The sequence below is a fragment of the Peromyscus leucopus genome, chromosome 5, assembly GCF_004664715.2.
Source record: "Peromyscus leucopus breed LL Stock chromosome 5, UCI_PerLeu_2.1, whole genome shotgun sequence".
Classification (NCBI taxonomy): Eukaryota; Metazoa; Chordata; class Mammalia; order Rodentia; family Cricetidae; genus Peromyscus; species Peromyscus leucopus.
Genome location: NC_051067.1, coordinates 90,576,510 through 90,596,945, shown reverse-complemented (window position 1 = coordinate 90,596,945; position 20,436 = coordinate 90,576,510). Strand labels below are relative to the sequence as shown.

Genomic DNA, 20,436 nt, shown 5'->3' with positions numbered 1-20,436 from the left:
AGTGTCGTTATTTTCAATAATAACCATACACATGACTCTGACTTTTGACATATTCCTTGAAATTTGTGAGAAAATGAATTAGCCCTATAAACCATAATACGTTTGTTTTCATTGTCCACTGAGCATTATATACATTTTATATGTAATTGTCAAACCTCAAAATTTAATCTTGAAACTTTATTTCCTATTTCATGAATTGCTAAAGAGGTTTTACCTACAAAATATGTCTGTGAAATAACTATGATGCCAGTTGCTTTAAGACTTAGTCTTGGGTCTGTGAATTGTTCCTGCAGTAGTTAAAATTCCCACACTTTTATTGTTATTTTAAAATTAGGAACTGCCTGAAAAGTATGCCTGTTCTTTTGCAATTGTAAATATTCTGTATTGACTGCAGCACTGCATAAGTTTGATTTTATAGAATATCTAGAATTTCTTTTTATTGTTAATCCGTAGGCATATAAGGAGTAGGAGAGAAAGGAATGTCTGCCAACTTCCTTAGCCACCAATAGATGATATAATTATTGTTTCTATACTAAAAATTTGCATATGTGCTTACGTGAGTTTAATAATGGGCTTTAGCAAGCTAGTCTGTAAGTAGAAGAATCTCTGTACTGTGTCAGAACCAGGAATGACACTCACTTTAAGTGCTAGGAACAAAATTGGACCTATTAAATAACTGTGTGTGTGTGTGTGTGTGTGTGTGTGTGTGTGTGTGTGTGTGTGTGTGTCATATTTGCTAGCTCCCATCATGGCTGAGTAGCTGTCTTACTTACTAGATTCAGTTACTATTTTACACGGTTGTCCTTCCTGCAGTGTCTCTTGATATTTAATTTAAAAACAGTGAAGAGGGCATCTGTTTCAGCTTTAGTGAAGAGTAGGACTAAAGGCAAATTAGTTCTTAAATTATCTGTTTTATGGCGCTACTTTTTGATAGAACCTTGTGCTCTTAGAGACAATAATGATAAAGGGAGTTAAGTATACTTCCAGGGAACCTAGAAGATTGCTAACTTACGTCTTATCATGGCCCAAAGATGAGAAACTCTGGTTCAGTATAAGGAAGGCATCTTAGAGGGTAAGCACAGATTGAGGAATGAGAACAAATCCCCCTTCCCTTTTTGACTTTAGTATTTAGGTAGGAACTGTTTTATGTTTAAGATTATAGAAGGGCAAGATCATACAAAAATTATGCTCAGCTAGTTGATAAATCTTGTTGGGAAATGTTAGTCTCATTAATTATTTTAAAAAATCATTTCATCATTTCTCTGAGGCTTGTCAGTGAGATTTTGAGGGGTGATCCTGGCTTTGGAATACATTTTTTTGCATGAAAAGTTGCCTTGTGTTGGGAAGGAATTGCTTAATGCAAATTTGGAATTAATATCTGAGAATTTTCTCTTAATTGAAGTCCAGATTATCAGGGCATGGAATTCCCATGACTCACTGAACTCTATTTAACCTGAGGTATTGTGGTCACAGTGTACTCACCATTGAACTCCAAGTTCTCAACCTTGGCTTATGGGAGTGGGGAGTCCAGTCTGTTTCATCATCTGCAATCTGGGGTTTAAGTATTGTTTTCAGAGTAGGACAGAAGGATGAGACCCAAGCCAGAAAAGGAACAGGTTTCTAGATTGTCTTTGCCACATGCTGCTTGATGGTTGGAGTCTGTCAGATCAGAATTGGAATCTTGGTATTATCACTTGTTTATTTTGTAATATAGAAGAGTATCTCTGTCTTTTTAAATTTTCAGTATTTACTTTAAAAAACTGAGATTCACAGTTCCTACCCTGTTTAATAACTGAAGATTAGATGCGATGTCATGTAGACATCCATCATAAATTGAACAATAGTGGATACTCAGTCTCAGTCATATGCTGATGTCCTCTCCAGCTTCTCCCTTTGGCTTTGTATTGGCTGCTGCTCTAGCCTTACTCTCACTTGGCTGCTGGAGGCTGCCCACTGCTGAATAAAAATGTCTTATCTGTATCAAGGTCTGATCAAGGAAAATAAGTAGATTGTTGGGTTCCCTGACACTGGATACAACTTTGAAGTGTTACTTGTTGACTTTTAAAAATCATTACTATTCGGCATTTGGTGTCCACCCCAACAGCTCATCCGCTTATACAAATACAGGTCTATTGGTTTTGGATAGCACAGATTTAATCCATTGAAACCACACTCTGAGTGAATTTCTGTTGTGTGTAAAGGAACAGTTAAGCAGTTTCAATCCATTTCATGTTGTCCACTTACTAAGACAAAGTCCAGCAGAACCCTGGTGGAATCGTTTTGTCGGAGCGTTGATCTTGTGGTAGGGGAGCTCTTGCTTTTGAGTCTTTCTTATACTTTGTTCTCCAAGTGTTTTGTGTTTGAGAGTCGTTTTTATTGGCATCATCTTAAAAATAAAGCTGACTTAGTAGTGTGGACAACTTTGGGTTTTACTTCTGAGCACTTATACTTTTCCTTTTCTTGAGGAATGTGCTATTTTTAGTTGGTAATCCAAAATTTATAGCAATAAATTAATACAATAGGGGATATAAATGGGAAAAAGTTTTTTAAAAGAAGTGATTTATTTGCATCTTAACTGTTGAGACTGTCAAGATATAACCAAGCTAAAAGTTTTAGAAAAGGTCTCTCTTTCCTAATCGTACATTTATTTTCTTAAACTTTTCTGCTAACCAATGAATGAAGCTGTGAGAGTCATCTTAGCATTCTAAAGGTGGGGAAGCTGGCAGAAGTGTTCAGGGCATGCCTCTTGAGCATCGTTTAAAAATTATTAAAAACAAAAACAACCCAGCAACCCAGACAACAGTTATGACTTCTGAAAAATCATTCTTAGAAAGAAATTGACACCTTGAACCAGAGGCATTAGTACAGCTTTTCATGTTTTATGGTCTGGAATAATGAATAGTACTTTTTGCGTTAGAGGCTGATGTGTGATAGTTTGTGTCTGTGCATGTGAGCAGGTATGTGGGTGCAAGTATATGTGGACAATCACATGCACATTTGTATCTCTTAGTGTACTTGAGAAGGAAGGAATATAAAAAGTGGCAATGTTTAATCACCATTAATACAAGTTTGATATTGATTTAACCGTATGGGTGTCAAACACCCTCACTTAATCATTAATCTTCAAGGCATTCTCATCAGTAATTGAGTACAACCCTTTTCTGGAATGGCATTAGAGCTTCGCACTGATGACAGCAGCAGATAATCAAGGATCAGCTGACACATTAGGCCCAGTGATGGATGCTTCAGGTGAACTAGGTAGAACTGCTTTCAAATCCTAGTTTCCCACTTGCTAGCAATGTGGAACCTGAAGTCACATTTGATGTGCTTGTTCATATTGTTTGTCCTATAATAAGCACTAAGTAAACATACTTTTTTTGCTTTGTTTTGGTTTTTCAAGACAAGGTTTCTCTGTGTAGCTTTGGTGCCTGTCCTGGAACTCACTCTGTAGACCAGGCTGGCTTCGAACTCACAGAGATCTGCCTGCCTCTGCCTCCCTAGTGCTGGGATTAAAGGCGTGCGCCACCACCGACCAGCTGTAACATACTTTTATGTGCTTTAAAAATATAAATAATGCTTGATAACTTAGAGGTTTTGTTACTGTGTGAAATAGAACAGACACTTCTTTTCATATAAAGTTTCAGAGAAGTAGCAGTACTTTCTTGACTTGGGGACAAATCTTGATGAGGATATTGTAACTGCATGTATAGGTCTCTTCTAGAGTTTCCATCAAATAATGCATCATTGACTTGGAGCAAATTATATAGCTATAGATTGTTAAGATAAAATCTCCTTGGATGGCCAGTATTGTTATGTTTCCGAGTTTATAGCTTATGAACAGGCCCACTTGAATAACTAACCATTAACATCATATAACTCCTGGAATGCTGTAATTCAATTAGTGGGCTGTCGATGAACATGGGTCATAGTGGACAGGAATTGAGGAAAGGAAATATAAAGGATACGAGGTATATTTGGGAGAGGAATAAATCAGGCAAAAATGTTACAGGAAGCTCATTTAAAAATATTTTTAACCATCTTTAATCTCAAAAAGTAGTGAAATAGTATATTTGAATTTCTTAAAGAGTAGTGTGTGTGTGTGTGTGTGTGTGTGCACATTTGATCTGTACTTTTTTGTCCATGTTAGTGACTGATGTTAATATTGCAGTGAGCTCTTTTTTGAATGGTAAGCAAAGAAGTGGAGTTTTATCTTGAAGCTCATCTTAGATAATATGAATCCCTAAAATAACAGGAGATTTTTGTCCTGTAGTATATAAATGGGTTTCAAAAATAGTGATAGAAAAAGATTTGTAATGGAAAGAATTGATGGTGTATTTCACCTAGAGTAAGGAAGACAATGTGTAATAAGGGATTTTGTGGTTTTACAGCTCAGTGCATGTGTTTGAAAGCTGGTCTCTCAGCAACGTGGGTGGCAGGTTATGCTACCATATAATGTATTGTAGTTGGCTCTCCACACTTGTCAGGGTTAGTGTTCAACCATTCGGAAAATTTTCCCATTGTTCCATCATGTGAACCAAGGCTAGTGCTGAATTCCCAATAACTTACAGAAAAGCTTTAATTAGAAAGTTGAAAATTTCATTACTTCTGATTGTTTTAATACAGTGGTATATGGTCTAGAGTTTTATCTATTATTATACATTTTTAGGTAAAAGGATATAGCAAAATTAAAATTTCACCTTATTTTTAATAGATTTTACAGAAATGTGTGTACAGAATCCTACTCTTTTTTGTGTTAGCACTCTATTTCCATCTTAAGAGTTTTGCTTTAGATGGACCATAGCTCTTGGCAGCTAGTGCATTTTTAACAAATAATACTGTTTCTAGTACGAGTTGCAGAGGCAAGAAAAAAAACTTTGTGTGAGGTCCTTGTAAACTGAACCTTTGGAACATTGCTTCAACCTCCCTCCCCACCCCCACCCCGTGCTTCTTCCTTATTTGTGTAATGGTTATAAACTGCATCCTTTAAAAAGAACTAAAACATTTTATATTGATATTTTTGTTTTTAATTTTTGTCTTTACCTGTTCTGTTAAAAACACAGAGAAATAAGCAAGTTATGGCATTGAACTTCCCATTCTGCCAGTACCTCTACAGCATAAGCCAACAAAAACTAAGAGTGCCTGCTGGGGTGTCTGCAGAGTGCTTGTGCGGGCATCAGTGTCTGCTGGTCACATTTTTCCCCCTGAAAATTCCTCTTGGAATAAAGACTGTGTTTTCTGGATGTAGTGAGAACACTTGTTGGTCCTTGTATTTTCAATTTGTGAGAGCTTCCTTTATAGGGTAAGTTGTCACAGATGCATGTTATACTGTTGTCACTGGCACATCAAAAAGTATCAAATGAGGACTTTTATGTATTTATACTGTAAAATAATGAATATTTTCAATGAAATTAGAAAGGATTGGGGGTGAGAAATTAGGAGCTTTGTTGAAGCTATGCATGTAAGAAAGAGTGAATGTTAACTTTCACCATTTAAAATTATAAAGTGAAATCTCTGTTGACTAGATACACATAATATCTTAAATATCTTATATTTTAATTAAAATTCAGATTCTTAAGCATGTTTTTTTTTTCCTGGCAATATTTTCAGCTGATTCTAAATCAGTGGTTCTAAACCTTCCTAATGCTGTGACCCTTTAGTACAGTTCCTCATGTTGTGGTGGCCCACAGCCATAAAATTATTTTGTTGCTACTTCATAACTGCAGTTTTGCTACTGTTACGAATCATAAATCTCTGATATGTAGGATATCTGATTTGACTCCCAAAGGGGTCGTGGCCCACAGCTTGAGAACCACTGCTCTAAATAATTATTTCCTAAGCTAGAAGCATGGTGGGAAGTGTATTTATGTACCCAAAGAGCAGTTTCCATTCTTGAGCTCATCTCCTTCATCTGTTTCCACACCTATTCGACTTCTGAAGTTCATGTCACAGCGAGGCAGTAAATTTGCCAGATGTAATCCAGTGGATGATGGACAATGGGACCTCCATTCAGACTGAGAACATTACGAGGTGATGGGGAATTCAGTTTGGTAAGATGGAAAGTGTAGCTTGTAGTTGCCTGTAAGGTGTATCATTTGTTTTTCTCTTAGAAACTTTCCACTGTAGAAGTTAATAAAAGAGTAAATCTGAGTTAACATTTCACTTGCTTCTCATAAAGATCATTTTAGGTTCACTTGCTTTTGTTTCTTGATCAATAAAAATGTCATTTTGCATTTCTTGGTAGTTGTATGTATTTTAATTATTAGTTCAGATGATCAGAACCAGATTTCTGTATTTCAAGGACAGGCTATTACATTTTAGTTAGTAGATCTGGTAGACAGTGGTGCTTTTTAATCCCCCATGTGTTAAATTCAATTAATTACTTACTAGTTGTCATAATCTCTCTCTCTCTCTCTTTTTTCCCCCCAGTCCAGAGGATGGAAAAAATTGCCATCTAAGCAAAATGTATCTCACATATGGCTTCTGGGGAGAAATAAAAGCACAAGTCCTTAACATGCTAGTTTTCTAAGGGCCTCCGGGGTCTGAGTTTCGTGATTGCCACAAAGCCTAATTGCTCACAGGGCAACCTGGCACACTGCCATTTCCCCAGTGGGCTGTTTGTTGGTGCTTGTGACTAGAACAAAATGCCTTTGCTTTTTCTGCACAGTTGGCAGTGGCTGCAGTTTTAGGAACTAAAACTAACGTTTTCTAACGTTAACAGCTAACGTTTTCTCAAAGTGATGGCAGTTCACAGCAAGATGAAGTCAAATGAGATCCAAGCCTACTTGTAAGCGATAGTTAGTCCAGTGATTTTTAGAATTTATATAAAGTAAAAGTTGTTGCATCTCACTCTAAAACATTAATTTTGTATATTGTCACTTTATTCTTAACCAGATAACCTAAATTTGGTGCCACTTTTGAAAGTGTGGGTATGGGTTTGATGTTTTATGCTTTTGTATTTTTTTTTTCTTTTTTGGTTTTTTGAGACAGGGTTTCTCTGTGTAGCTTTGTGCCTTTTCCTGGAACTCACTTGGTAGCCCAGGCTGGCCTCGAACTCACAGAGATCCGCCTGGCTCTGCCTCCCGAGTGCTGGGATTAAAGGCGTGCGCCACCACCGCCCGGCTTTGCTTTTGTATTTTTATAAAAGACATTGGTCATATGAATTATAGGGCCAGTAGAAATCAGAACTGTGATAACGGATTGTGTTGGGGGCTCTTTCAGTTGTTCCTGTGGCCCCTCAGAGATGCTTACACTCAGACGTTTGGAACTGTGGACTAGGTTTTGTTTCTGCCCGGATCTGACAAGAACGTTCTTGCCCTCACTGCCCTGACTTGTTTCTGTGCACAGACTCACTGTACCTCGTGAGACTCACATGACTGAACCCCCTCCTCCCACTCTCCTTCAAAGTTCTACCTTTCTTCAAGACTGGGGAGGATTATGGCCTTTTGAATCAATTTTTATTCATCTTCTGAATGTGTTGTCTTAGTCTTATTCCAGACAGATATGGTTTAGTTACTTAATTTCTTTTGTGATGTTCAGAAATTTGGTGGTGAAAGTACTTTCAGATTTTGACTTCTGGGACAGGGAGATGGCGTTGTGGTTGAATTGTCTGTCTTTTGAAAGCATGGGGACTTGAGTTTGGATCCCCAGCATCCCATAAAAGTTGGATATTTCTGTAACCTCAGTACTGGTTGGCAGAGGGAGTCAGAGAGGAGACAGATCCCTGAGTTCACTGGCCAGCCAGCTGGTCTAGCTGAATTGGCATTACAGCCAGTAAGAGACTGTCTCAAAAAATAAAGTATGGGCTAGAGAAAAGACTCAGCTCTTAAGATAACCCGCTGTTCTTGCAGAGGACCTGGATTCAGTTCTCAGTACCCTGTTCCAGGAGATTCGGTACTCTCTTTCAGGCATCTGTGGGCACCAGGCATCTGGGTGGTACACATAGGGCAAAACGCTCATTCACACACATAAAATGAACTAAAAAGAACATGTGGAGGGCAGTGGGGGAAGACACCTGACATCTTTTTCTGGCACCCACATATGTTCACATCCACACACACACCACACACACACACACACACCACACACACACACACACACACACACCACACACAAATAAGTAAATAAATCCTGCCATCTAACCTTTACCACATAGATGATTGTCTTAGTTAATGTCTTATTGCTGTGAAGAGACAGCATGACTAGAGCAACTCTTATAAAAGAAAGCATGCAATTGGGGCTGGCTTACAGTTTAGAGGTTTAGTCCATTATCATCATGGAAGGAAGGATGGCGGTGCGCAGGCAGACATGGTGCTGGAGAGATAGCTGACAGTTCTACATCTAGATCTACAGGCAGCAGGAAGAGACTTCCACACTGGGTTTGGCTTGAGCATCTGAGACCTCAAACCCTGTCCCCCAGGAACATACATACTTCTTCCAACAAAGCCACACCTACTCCAACAAGGCCACACCTCCTAATAGTGCCACTCCCTATGGACCTATGGGGGCCATTTTTATCAAACCACCACAATGACCTGAGACTAATTGTGTAACTTACTTGAACTACAGAATTTTTAGCTATAAATCAGATGTGGTTGGATGACTGACTCAGGTGCATGGCACACTCTGACAGTTGAGTGAGTGGCTTTAAAGGCATCATATAGACACCAGCCTAGGAATTAGATCAGTGTCCATCATCAGAGACTCCTCCTCCTATGGTAGATGGAACAAATACAGCGACCCACAAGTAGACAACACTGAATACTGAATGAGATGTCTGTATCGAATCCCTCCCCTCATGGCTCAGGGAACTCGACTGAAGTAGAGGTGGAGAGACTGTAAGAGCCAGTGGGGGTGGAAGGCAGCAAGGAATCAAGGACTTCTAGATAAAGCAGGACACATTTATGAACTCAGAGCATGCACAGGACCTTCACAGGTCTTAGCCAGATGGGCTCCCAGCACAGAAAGGGGAAGTGAACTCAAGCCCCCATCTCTAACCTGGACACTGTCTCCAACTGACAAGCACTCACAAAGGAAAAATTCCTCTTCTCCAGTGGAGTATCCCTGGGTCTACAGACCACACTTAAGAGCAGACTCTGTGCCCAATAGTAGATGGCCAGTACAAAATGAGCTTAGTGCTATTATGAAGTTGTTTTGTTTGTTTTTGTCTCATATGCTTTGTCTGGGCTTTTTCTGTTTTGTTAATCGTACACGTCCTTTGCTTATGTATTATAGGTCCTGATTTTATGTTTTTATGGGATTTTTGTGTGTCTCTATGTCTGTATGTGTTTATTGTGCTTTTTGTTTGGCTTCCTCTTCCTGTTTGTTGTGTGTTTTGTCCTATTCTGGTTTGTTTTGCTTTAGATGTCTTGTTTGTTTTCTAATGAGAGCAAGAAAGGATGTGAATTTGGGTGGGTAGAGAGGTGGGGAGAATCTAGGGGAGGAGAAACTATGATCGGATTATATTGCATGAAAAGTTATTTTCAATTAATAAAATAAGAGAATCCTATAATAAACTTTGTCATATAATTTCATGACACTGAAAGTATTTTAATAACATGTAATTATTGTACATAAATGTATTTCTTTGAGTTTATAAGGATCCAAAAGCACAGCCTTGGCATCATCTACTGCCGTTGAATTTCTGTAGTGCTGTTTACCCTAATACTGGAAACTAACATCTTGGTGCCTTAGGCTTTTCGCATATAAGTGAAGATTAAAATAGCGTATTGGGGCTTGTAGCAAGCTTTTTCATCAGCTGCCAGCTCACAAATAATGACACAGAGACTTATTAATTATGAAAGCTTGACCATTAGCTTAGGCTTGTCCCAAGAGCTCTTATAACTTAAATTAATGTTTTTTATTAATCTATGTTTTGCCATGTGCTTTTGCCTCTCTCTTCATTCTGTGTGTCTGACTCATTCTGTGCCTCGATAGTGTCTCCTCTCACACCTAGATTCATCTTGAGTTTCTTCTCTCTGCCCAGAAGTCCCACCCACCTATCTCTTCTGCCTAACTATTGGCCATTTAGCTCTTTATTAAACCAATCACAGCAATATATCTTCACACAGTGTACAAATATCCTGTAACAGGGGCTGGAAAGATGGCTCATGCAATGAGTGCTCTTCCAGAAGACCTGGATTCGATTTCCAGCACCCACATCACAGCTCACAACCGTCTGTAACTCCAGTTCCAGGGGAGCCAACACCCTCTTCCGGCTTCCATTGGCACCAGTCATACATAGTGTCTACAGACATCCAAGCAGGCAAAACACCTATACTCTTAAAGTAAAATTAACTTAATAGTATACCTCATAGAGCTGCTGCAAGGTTGAACCATCAGTCCATTTACTTTTTAAAAGACTGCCCGATAGAGTCAGTGCACCAAAAACAGGAAGTCATAAAGTGAGAAAACTTCAGTGGAGTCAGTTTTGCTTAATGGATGGCTCTCCCATCTGCCTGTAAGCCATTCCCACTGTCTTCCTTCTCAGTCCTTTTCAAATGTCCAAATTTTCATAATGTGTGTTAGGATGTCCTTATCAGGATTTAGCTCTACAGTGCCTTTTTTTGTGTGTGTTTTGTTTTTCGATTTTTTTTGGCGGGGGATCATATAGATCTCTTCAGTTTCCTGGTATAGTTTTTTTGTGTAGGTATTTGCTGAAGTCATACACATTTTATTATTGTGGACATATATGTATTGTATATATGTCCTACATTTATTCATTTTGGGGCATTACCTTGTTTTTCTCGAAATTAATAGCAATCTCCTTTTCCTGCCCTAATTTTCAAAATGTTACTTGTCAATGTATCTCTAGCTTCTCTGACAGCTCGAAAAAGTATCCCTTGGAATATCCACACTTAGTGTCTTCATTCCATGTCTTTTTCCTGTGTTCATCCCCTCCTGGATCGACAGCTCAGCTGCTATTTCAGTGTGTTTGCACAGGGGTGTGTCACAAGGGCTTTATCCCAGGGATAGTGTGCTCTAACTCACATAGGAGATGGTTCCCTGTAAGGTCGTTGTATTCAGAAGATACTGTGGAAGGACCCAGGGCAGAAATTTAAAAGTGAAGATTGGTGTAAGGCATGAGTGTGCAGAGGCTGCCACCCAGGAACATTACCTGGAACTTGTGGGAGTGAGCCAGACTCTGTGCTAGCTCACACAGCCTCCACTCTTGTGGTGTGAGCGTCCTGCAGAGGCAGCTGGTGCCCTTCCTCTCAGATGCTAAGTTCAGACAGGTACTTGCGAATCCAGGATTTGAAGAAGCTGTTGGAGAAAAGGTGACTGCAGGCTGGGGTGCTGCCCAGATGAAACAGATGGTCAAGTGCTGTGCAGATCTCATTGGGCTTGAGTAGCAAAAAAAAAAAAAAAAAAAAAAAAAAAAAGTGACTGCAGCCTCACGACTGCTCTCCACTTTCCCCCAATTGAAGGTTGGGGGTCAAACCCACAGGGTCGCCAACATGTCCCTCCACTGTGCTGCACTCCTGGCCCCTTGGGCCCTGGCTGGTCCAGAACTCCTAAGCCTGTCTAGTGTTTGCCCCACCCCAGTGTGCCTAGCAGATGGAACCATGGGTCCAGACACCACCTCTGGCTCACTCCCTACTTTTTGCTTGAAAATATCCCTTGTGTACCACTTAGTAAAAAAGATGTGGAGAGGAAATCCTGAAAATGAACTGTGGATTACCCACATTAACACCTTACAAGGCCACTACAGGTGGCCATAAGAACATTTCTCGCCGGGCGGTGGTGGCGCACGCCTTTAATCCCAGCACTCGGGAGGCAGAGCCAGGCGGATCTCTGAGTTCGAGGCCAGCCTGGGCTACCAAGTGAGCTCCAGGAAAGGCGCAAAGCTACACAGAGAAACCCTGTCTCAAAAAACCAAAAAAAAAAAAAAAGAACATTTCTCTCAGATCTGACTCGGAGTAACTGGTCCATAGCCCAGCACTGCTGTCAAGAATCAGTTGCCATGTTTCTTCTGCGGGTATCTCTCCTGTTTGACTCCTAGCCAATGACTGAGCATCACGGATGCTAGAGGTGGCTTGTCTCTTGTCCAGCTTGCTTTCCCCTAGGGTCAGACCTGCATCATCCTCTGGCAGCTCTTCCTGCCTCCCCAGGCTCTCTCCTCATTTTCTCTCATAGGTCCTTCTACTTTTCTTGTGTTTAAATCTCAATTTTGTGACTGCTTTTCAGGCATGCATAGCTATCTTCTTAGTTATTTTCCCTCCAAAATCATCCTAGGGATTTCTGTCTCCTCTTCTCTTTGCAGATCCCTTATTTCTGGATCCCAGATCCTCATCTTTCTTGTTTTGCTTCCTTTTTGGGTGGAATTCATTCTCCACATGGGAGGTAAATTATTGAAACCCTGCATGACTGAAAACTTTACTTAATCTCACCCCTGAGGGATGATTTGGCTGGGTATGGAGTTCTAGCTTGGAAATGATTTTCCTTCGTTATTTTAAACACATTCTCCATCACCTCATAGTTTTCAGTGTAAATGTTGAGAAATACAATGCCACTTTTGACTTCTGATACTTTGCATGTGACCTGTTTTCTCTCTAGAAGCTTTTATAATTTCTTAATCCTCAATGCTTTGAGCTTTCGTGGTGCTGTGCCTTGTCATTGTGTTGGGTCCTTATCAGTTTGGGGACATCTGTTTTGTAATCCTGTGTCATGCTCATATGCCTTGATAATTTTCATTTTCTCTCTTCTCTTTCAAGAAGCCAGACTGACATTTTTAACTATAATACTTTGTGCGTGATTCCCATTCTCTTATTTCCTAAGCAGTTCATTTAATTTCTACTTCTTAAAGAACATTTGATCTTAGTGCATATTTGTAAATTTCTAGGGTTTCTTTCTGTTCTCTGGTTTGTAAGAGACCATTCAATTTCTTGCTTTCCTCCTGGTGCCTCCCCCTGGAATTCCCTTTTTGTTTTACTTGTTTTCTTACTTCACTTCCTGTTTTGTTTTATTTTGTTTGTTCATGTGCTGGTAGATCCTTGGTTGTTTTCTCATGTTTAAAAGTTCAGTTTGATGTGATTTGTGCTCATGTTAGAGGTGGGCCTTGAGAGCGTGTGACCAAGCTGAAACTGACGTGTGCTTCGAGTCTTTGCTCACCTCCCCTTTATGAGGTCAAACTGCATCTACGCCGTGCCTCCCAATGCTCTGCTTTGGCTTTTTCTCTTCTCTTTCTGCGTACTACTTTTATTATTTGATATGCTTGATAATCACACATATGGGGTTTTATCTTCCCCCACTAGAACACAAACTGCTTGCATTTGTCTTTATTTTTATCGATATAGTTCAACCAATTAGAATAGTGCCCAACACGAAGTGACCAGTCAGTCACTAAAGATCTGTTACATTGGGGAGATTTACGGGTCACTCTCTGTAGGTCTTTTCTTATGGACTTCCCATCTTGCCCAGAAACGATTCCTTATCTGCCCTGGCTACCTGGCAGGCTGGGTGGAAGAGTCTGTAGGGAGATACAAGTGACCTATCTAGAAGTCAGTGTTCTTGTGGCTGAGCAAGATGAGGGAGCTCATAGGATGCTGCCCGACTCCAGAAGTCTGCCTTCTCAAGTTGTCCATATAGAAAAGCCTTAGCTCTGCTTAGCTCTGTGGAGAAGGGACTCGGTCATCCGGAAGCCGGTGAGAATCTGGAACACTTCCGCATGCAGACTCCTAGCCAGTGTTCTTGTTTACTTACTGCTGTATTTTGTTCCAGTTTGCTCTTGATCCCTCAGAACTGCCTCACTCCAGGTTCAGAGATACCCAAGTTTAGTTACCTTGCTTCTAGCTGGTCTCTAGCCCTCTTTCCTCTTCTTTCAACCCTGTCTCTCCACACGTCATTCAGTGAACAAGTGCATGGAACTCAACTGGAAGTTAGTTGCCTAACGGACTTCTGAGAATACCACCTCTCAGTTTTCATCTATTTGTTCTTCTCCTGGCTTTTATGGATTTGCGTGTTGTCTCCAGTGCCTCACTTGTTAATTCAGTTGAATCTGAGAGCAAGAGGAAAGTGTGTATATTTGCTGGACTCTTATTTTACAACATGAAAGTAATCCACCGAACGGTGTCTGAGTCCCTGGACACACTGTAAAACTTTGCTCTTAGGTTGTGTGTCTGGGTGTTTGCCCGTGTGTGCCTGTGCTCCACTGCATGCAGTGCTTGTGTAGTCCACAAGAGGGCGTTAAACCCCCGGAACCGGAGTTAGCAGAGGCCGGGGAGCCCCCATGTGTGTGCTGGGGATTGAACCCGGGTTCCCTGGAGTAGTAGCCACTGCTCTCCACCACTGAACCATCTCTCAGCCCCGGGCTTTACTCATTTTTAGTGATGTGTAGTTAGTGTCTCCTTGCCCAGTCTTGGTCTTTGCAGCTTTCAGAATCTGCCTCTAGCTTAGTGTAAACTTCTTTCATCACTGTTGAACTGAACCACACTGCCAGGGTACCTTTCCCCCAGGTGACTGACTGCAAGCAGTGCTGAGGAGGAGGAGGACAGTAGTGGCTTGTAGCAAGAGTAGGTCAAAGGTCATGGACAAGTCTGAGAGGTGGACACTGCTGGTTACCTGTACGATGTTCCTCCTTCAGTCCTTCTTCCTGGACAACAATGATAACTTTCCACACTGAAGCATCAAAAGCCCGCAACATTTTCACTGCCCTTTCAGCAGAGACCTGTGATACAGACATGGCCAGTGGAAACTTGGTAGCTTCTGGAAGGATATTGGACCTCACTGAACATGTCTGTCACGTGGTGGTCAGGGAGCATGGCAATGCAGAAAGAAAAGTCTGGGTCATTTTTAAAAAGAAACAGTTCCTGTTGTTTTTAATACTGATACAAACAAAATTCTACACTAAAGGAAAGCTTTCTGAATTTTCACAGAAAACACTCTTTGTAATAGTGACCAGTTAAAGTTCCTAAAGAAATCCTATGCACACTTTCCAAAGTCCGAAGCCTAGTATGCTTCCTGTCACAAAAAACTCTGTCTTCACTTTGTTTGCTTACAGAGAAAGAATCTGTTATATGTAGTCTTGTGTCTGAGTTCTCTGCTTCATTTTATCTGTGATAGTTGTCACATAGATTAATAGAGACTCCTTGCTGCTGTGTAGTATTCCACGTTGTGAATGCACTGTTTATTTTTGACCATTAGTGTGTATTCAAACAACTGTAAATAGTGTTTCTATTCTATGGGCATTTTAATATACTGAACTTGTTCTGTTGATTAGGCTGGCTTCAAATTCCGATGTGCTTGCCTCTGCCTCTCAAGTGCTGGGATTAAAGATCTGTACCACCGTACTCAGCAAATGATAGCTGTTTTGAACAGGAGTGGTTGTCGGTGTAGAACACATCAGCACAGCCTGAGGCTTCCTTCTCCTCTTTGCCAGTGTCGTGCATGCGTAGAGAACTTCAGTTATTTCACCCACCGTCACTGCCCTCCTTCCCTCCTGCTGCAGCTCTTCTCAGCACACCACTCTTACTCCGATGTCTGTAGCACGGATCTTAAAGGGTCTTATTAATAAAACAAACCTGAAGCCAGGTATTAGGGTGAACGCTGGAAGATCAGAGAAACAGAACAAGCCACAGTTTCCTCACCTCGCCAGTTCCTCAGCTGAACTGTTGTTCAAAAGCCTGAACGCTTAACCAGCCTAGTTCCTGGTTTTCACGCCTTATATACCTTTCTGCTTTCTGCCCTCACTTCCTGGGATTAAAGGCTCTTGTTACCATGCCTGACTGTTTCCAGTGTGGCCTTGAACTCACAGAGATCCAGACGGATTTCTGCCTCTGGAATGCTAGGATTAAAGGCGTGTGTGTGCCACCATTTTCTGGCCTCTGTATCGAGTGGCTGTTCTGTTCTCTGACCCCAGATAAGCTTATTAGGGTACACAATATTTTGGGGAACACAATACCACCACACATGTCTGCCTTTAATTATTGTTGAATAATTTGCCTCTGACTTTCATGCCTGAGTTGAATTATGATTACTTATATGAGCATGGGTGGGAGGTCATTTACTGGAATATGGGCAATTTATTAGTGCTACACCACTAAGGAAAATGATACTTTCCCCACTAACTGCCAGTCGTTCTTTAAGGAGGGGTGGGGCCTCATGAGTTCCTCTCCCACTCATGGTGGAGTGTTTACAGGCTGAATCTCGTGCAGGTCTTGTGTAGCTGCTCTGAGTTCATGAGTACAGTAGCTGAGTCATGGCCACAGGACTTCACAGCATACCTTTCTATCTCCAGCTTTTAACATCCTTTCTGCCTCTTTTCTGAGATGTCCTCTGAACCTTGGAGGGCTAAGATAGATGCCCCGTTTATGGGTGATCACATCATTGTCATTTATTTTCAGCATTTTGACCAGTTGTGAGTCAGAATTAACCATCACCCATTGCAATAAGAAACTTCTCTGACCAGGACTGAGAGCAGCACTGGTCTACAGGTATAAACCTTAGTATTTAAATGACAGCTTGATGACATGTCCGCTTAGCAAAACAACAGTAGAAGGTTTCCTGTTAGGCCTATAACCTCCCCACCCATGGCCTTTTTAGCAAGTTCACACTAACAGGCACAAGCTCCTTTGGGGCTGGACCTCAAATCCAGTCAGAAAGCAATTGATTACCCCTCGAGGATTATTTCTTCTTCTTTTTTAAAGTTGTTGTTGGTATACATGTATGTCACACATACACCTTGAGAAAAGGGAGTTTCACTTTTTCTCTTTGAGGTCACATCCAGTACTTTAAAAGAAAAAGGAACTTTGAGCCAGGAAGGATACCATAAACTTGATAGTAATGAAATTTATACTAGCTTAACTTAGAAACTTCTTACCAAGAAAGGAGAACAATCATATAGAAATGAAATTTACTTTACCTCTTCTGTTTTTGAACTACAAAAGTGACAATTTCTTTTAAAAGTTTTATTTGGAGCAGGATAAAGACAGAATAGCAAATCAATGTAGACACTGGCTTGAATTTCAGTGACTTTTGGTTCGGAATTATTATAGACTCTCCACAATTTCTGAAATGGCCCTTAAATATACTTCTATCATTTTGTACTAAGTATTTATGCAAAGTGAAATTTCTAGCATTCGTGATTGTAAAATCAAAATATCAGTCAACTGAAAAATATTGACAGTTCTCTACATCTTACACTCTCAAATACTTCCATCCTTAATAAATTATGAAATTATATGTATACCAAAGAATTATTTTTAAATCTTTGTTTCTGATTTATTACCAATAAATGATTGCTTTCTATATCTGTTTTATTTTTGTGCTTGGGGTCATGTAAAGGCTTATAAGTTTAAGGAGCCATGGGTTAGTAGGCCAAGCAAGGTGGTTAGCATCTTATTGTTATTCTCTCAGTGAGCAGAATTTTAAGGATAATTTCAGAATGCATTCATTATAAACTTCATTGAGTGAAAACATAATTGTAATTTTTTTTCCTTGTCAGCAACTTGAATTGGTGGAACCAAGTGGCTGGATTCATGTTCCTTTAACTGATAATCATAAGAAGCCAACCCGCACATTCATGATACAGATTGCTGTTCTAGCCAATCACCAAAATGGAAGAGATACCCACATGAGACAGATTAAAATATACACACCGGTGGAAGAGAGCTCCATTGGGAAATTCCCTAGATGCACAACCATCGATTTTATGATGTATCGTTCTATACGGTGACTTGGAAATGGGACAGAAGTGAAAAAGACATTTGTTTTATCCTGTCATTGCATATTATATCAGGTATCTTTACTGGAAAAGCATGTTATTGTACAAGTTTATATACATTTTAAACATTTTAATTTAGATAAATAAATAACTTTTGGGTGATACCTGTTTTCCTTATACAATAAAGCTCATATATTTTATATTGTTAAAAATGAATTTGAAGCCAATCTTTACATGTTTCTTTATATTAAAACAAAACTAGTTAAACTGAAAATTTCAAGATGTGTGTAATTTTTTTTTTTTTTTTTACTAGCATGGTGATTATTTCATATAATGGTTGTTGGGTGTTCGGGAACAAAATTCTGTTTTTCTAGTGTACCTGTAATTTTTATTAGCCTAAGATTAATTTTTTTGTAGAGGAAGTTTAATTTTTATATGTGTGATCCTTTTTAAACATAATATCAAAATAAACTGGCACTAGATGTCTGTTATGAACCAGTCTGTCTAGGTTTTCTGGCCCATGCCTATAATCCAGCACTCTGGAGGCTGAGCGGAAGGATTTTTGTGAGTTCCAGTCTAGCTTGACTATACAGTGAGATCCTGTCTTAAAGAGACTGGGGGCTTTAGAGAATATAATTGTCTTACCTTCTCTCTTCCATGAAATATTGGAACCCCAGGGTTTCTATATTCTGACAATATTATGTTAGAAATTGCCATTTAACTTGCAGTTTATCTCAGTCCATGTAATACTTATATGAGGAACTTCAGTTTGTGTCTGACATTGTAACATTTTCCACAGATATTTCCATGAGAATTTAAAAGGAAATAGCTTTTTTTTTTTTTTGATTGGTTCATAACATGTTGTGTCCTATATCTGATTGGGATGGAGTCGTTAGTCCCAGGACTGCCCCTAGGTTCACTTTTGCTTTAGAAAGGTTGTTCCTGCGCTGTTGGGTATATGTAAGTATCAATCAAGAATGTTTAAAAGTAATAGTCTGTTTGCATTGCTTTATTCTGGTAGCAAGTACTGTTCACTTGGTTACTACTGAAAATATGGTTTCACTTCCTTTGAGTGCCAAAAAGAGTTTTTTGTTTGTTTGTTTTATTCTCTTGGAAGTAAAAAGCATGCTAGAGATCTAGTACAAGGTAGGTAAAATTGTGTAGCTAAATTTAGTAGAGATGTAGGTGTAGGATGCTGGGTAGAGTCAAGCGGCTTGAAGGAAAATATATGGAAGCCTAACGGAGAGAAGAGAATCCAAGAGAGGAGACTAGAAGTGTACAGTAGGCAAGGATGTCAACAGTCATGTCAAACAGTCAGCAGGGGTTAATTCTAGGCCAAGAAATGCAACTTTAAGAGGTACACAAGGTTATCGTAGTAATAATGTCACTGCTTACTGAGTGCATTGCTTAAGGAGTGATTACGTGCATTAGCCTAATAGTTGTTTGATAAGGCATTCCTAGATCAAGAGGAGCTGAAAGGAATGTCAAGAAAGCCTGTGATTTCCTCCTATATTCTATTTTCCTTTAGAAAAAAAAATAGACTCTCATAAAGCCCAGGCTGCCCTGAAATTAGCCATGTAGCTGAGGATGCCCTTGAACTGATCCTTCTGCTTCTACCCCCCAATTGCTGGGATCACAGACCTGTGATACCGTGCCCAACTGTATATGGTACTAGGGATAGAAACAAGGGATTTGTGCATGCTAAGCAAACATTCTGCCAATCCCATTTACCTGTGTGTCATTTACTATCAGGCTGACCGTCTTCATAGGCATGGGAAATTTGACAGCTGAGGATTATAGAGATAATGGATTCTTTTTTTTGGTTTTTTTTTTTTGGTTTTTCGAGACAGGGTTTCTCTGTGTAGCTTTGCGCCTTTCCTGGAACTCACTTGGTAGCCCAGGCTGGCCTCGAACTCACAGAGATCCTCCTGGCTCTGCCTCCCGAGTGCTGGGATTAAAGGCGTGCGCCACCACCGCCCGGCAAATAATGGATTCTTTTAACATAACAATGGTTTGAAATTCAGAAAGATAATTATTATATTGCTGTAGCCTAACTGTGAAAGCAGTCGAATCCCCCCGCTCCCAGCCTGTTCAGAGAAGCGTGGTCTGTTAGCAGTTGGCACAGGGCAATGCAGAGATCCGTAGCTCGTCACTGCTTAGAATAAGTGACTGTTGCATGCATTGCCCTAAATAGGACGTCTGTGTCACCCCTCACCCCTCCAAGGTTCAGGGAACGTCAAGGAAGAGGAACAGAAAGAAGGTAAGAGCTGAAAGATGGCAATAAGTTCTGTAAAATGCAGTCTTCTGGACGTGACATGGGTGATGCTTTCATGGGCTACCTGCACAAGACTTGACCCATCAGCAGTCTGCCACAGACGGCCCATACAGCCCGTCTCTCCCAGAGGAGCTCAGACCAAGGAAGGCTGCAGATAACCCTTCAGCCCTCACCATGCTCATGCAGGCAACCCTAATGAAGTGCAATGGGTCACTTAAAATGATACCAGAGAAAGGGGACACAAGAAGAAGCATTTGGTGGGATGAGGAATGAAATAAGGGGAAATAATGAGAGGGACACTGATCAAAGGGAGAGAAGGGGGAGGGGGAGGGAGAGAGGAAGGGAGAGAGATTATAAAAGAATGATTTTAAACCTCATTTCACTTCTCTGTGTGTGTGTGTGTGTGTGTGTGTGTGTGTGTGTGTGTGTGTGTGTGTGTGTTCTGGGATTAAGCACAGGGTCTTGTGTATGGTAAGTACCCTTTCTACCTGAGTTATATCACCCA

At 40.3% G+C, this 20,436-nt stretch overlaps 1 protein-coding gene across 1 annotated transcript in view; it reads left to right on the top strand.

Annotated features, from left to right (window-relative positions):
- The window catches only part of Anapc10 (anaphase promoting complex subunit 10), a 58,462-nt gene extending 40,311 nt beyond the window's left edge, over positions 1–18,151 (top strand). The window contains exon 5 of the mRNA XM_028881765.2: positions 17,438–18,151. Within this exon, the coding sequence (XP_028737598.1) occupies positions 17,438–17,668 (231 nt within the window). The 3' untranslated portion in view covers positions 17,669–18,151. The remainder of the gene's footprint in view (positions 1–17,437) is intronic.
- The last annotated feature ends 2,285 nt before the right edge of the window (positions 18,152–20,436 follow it).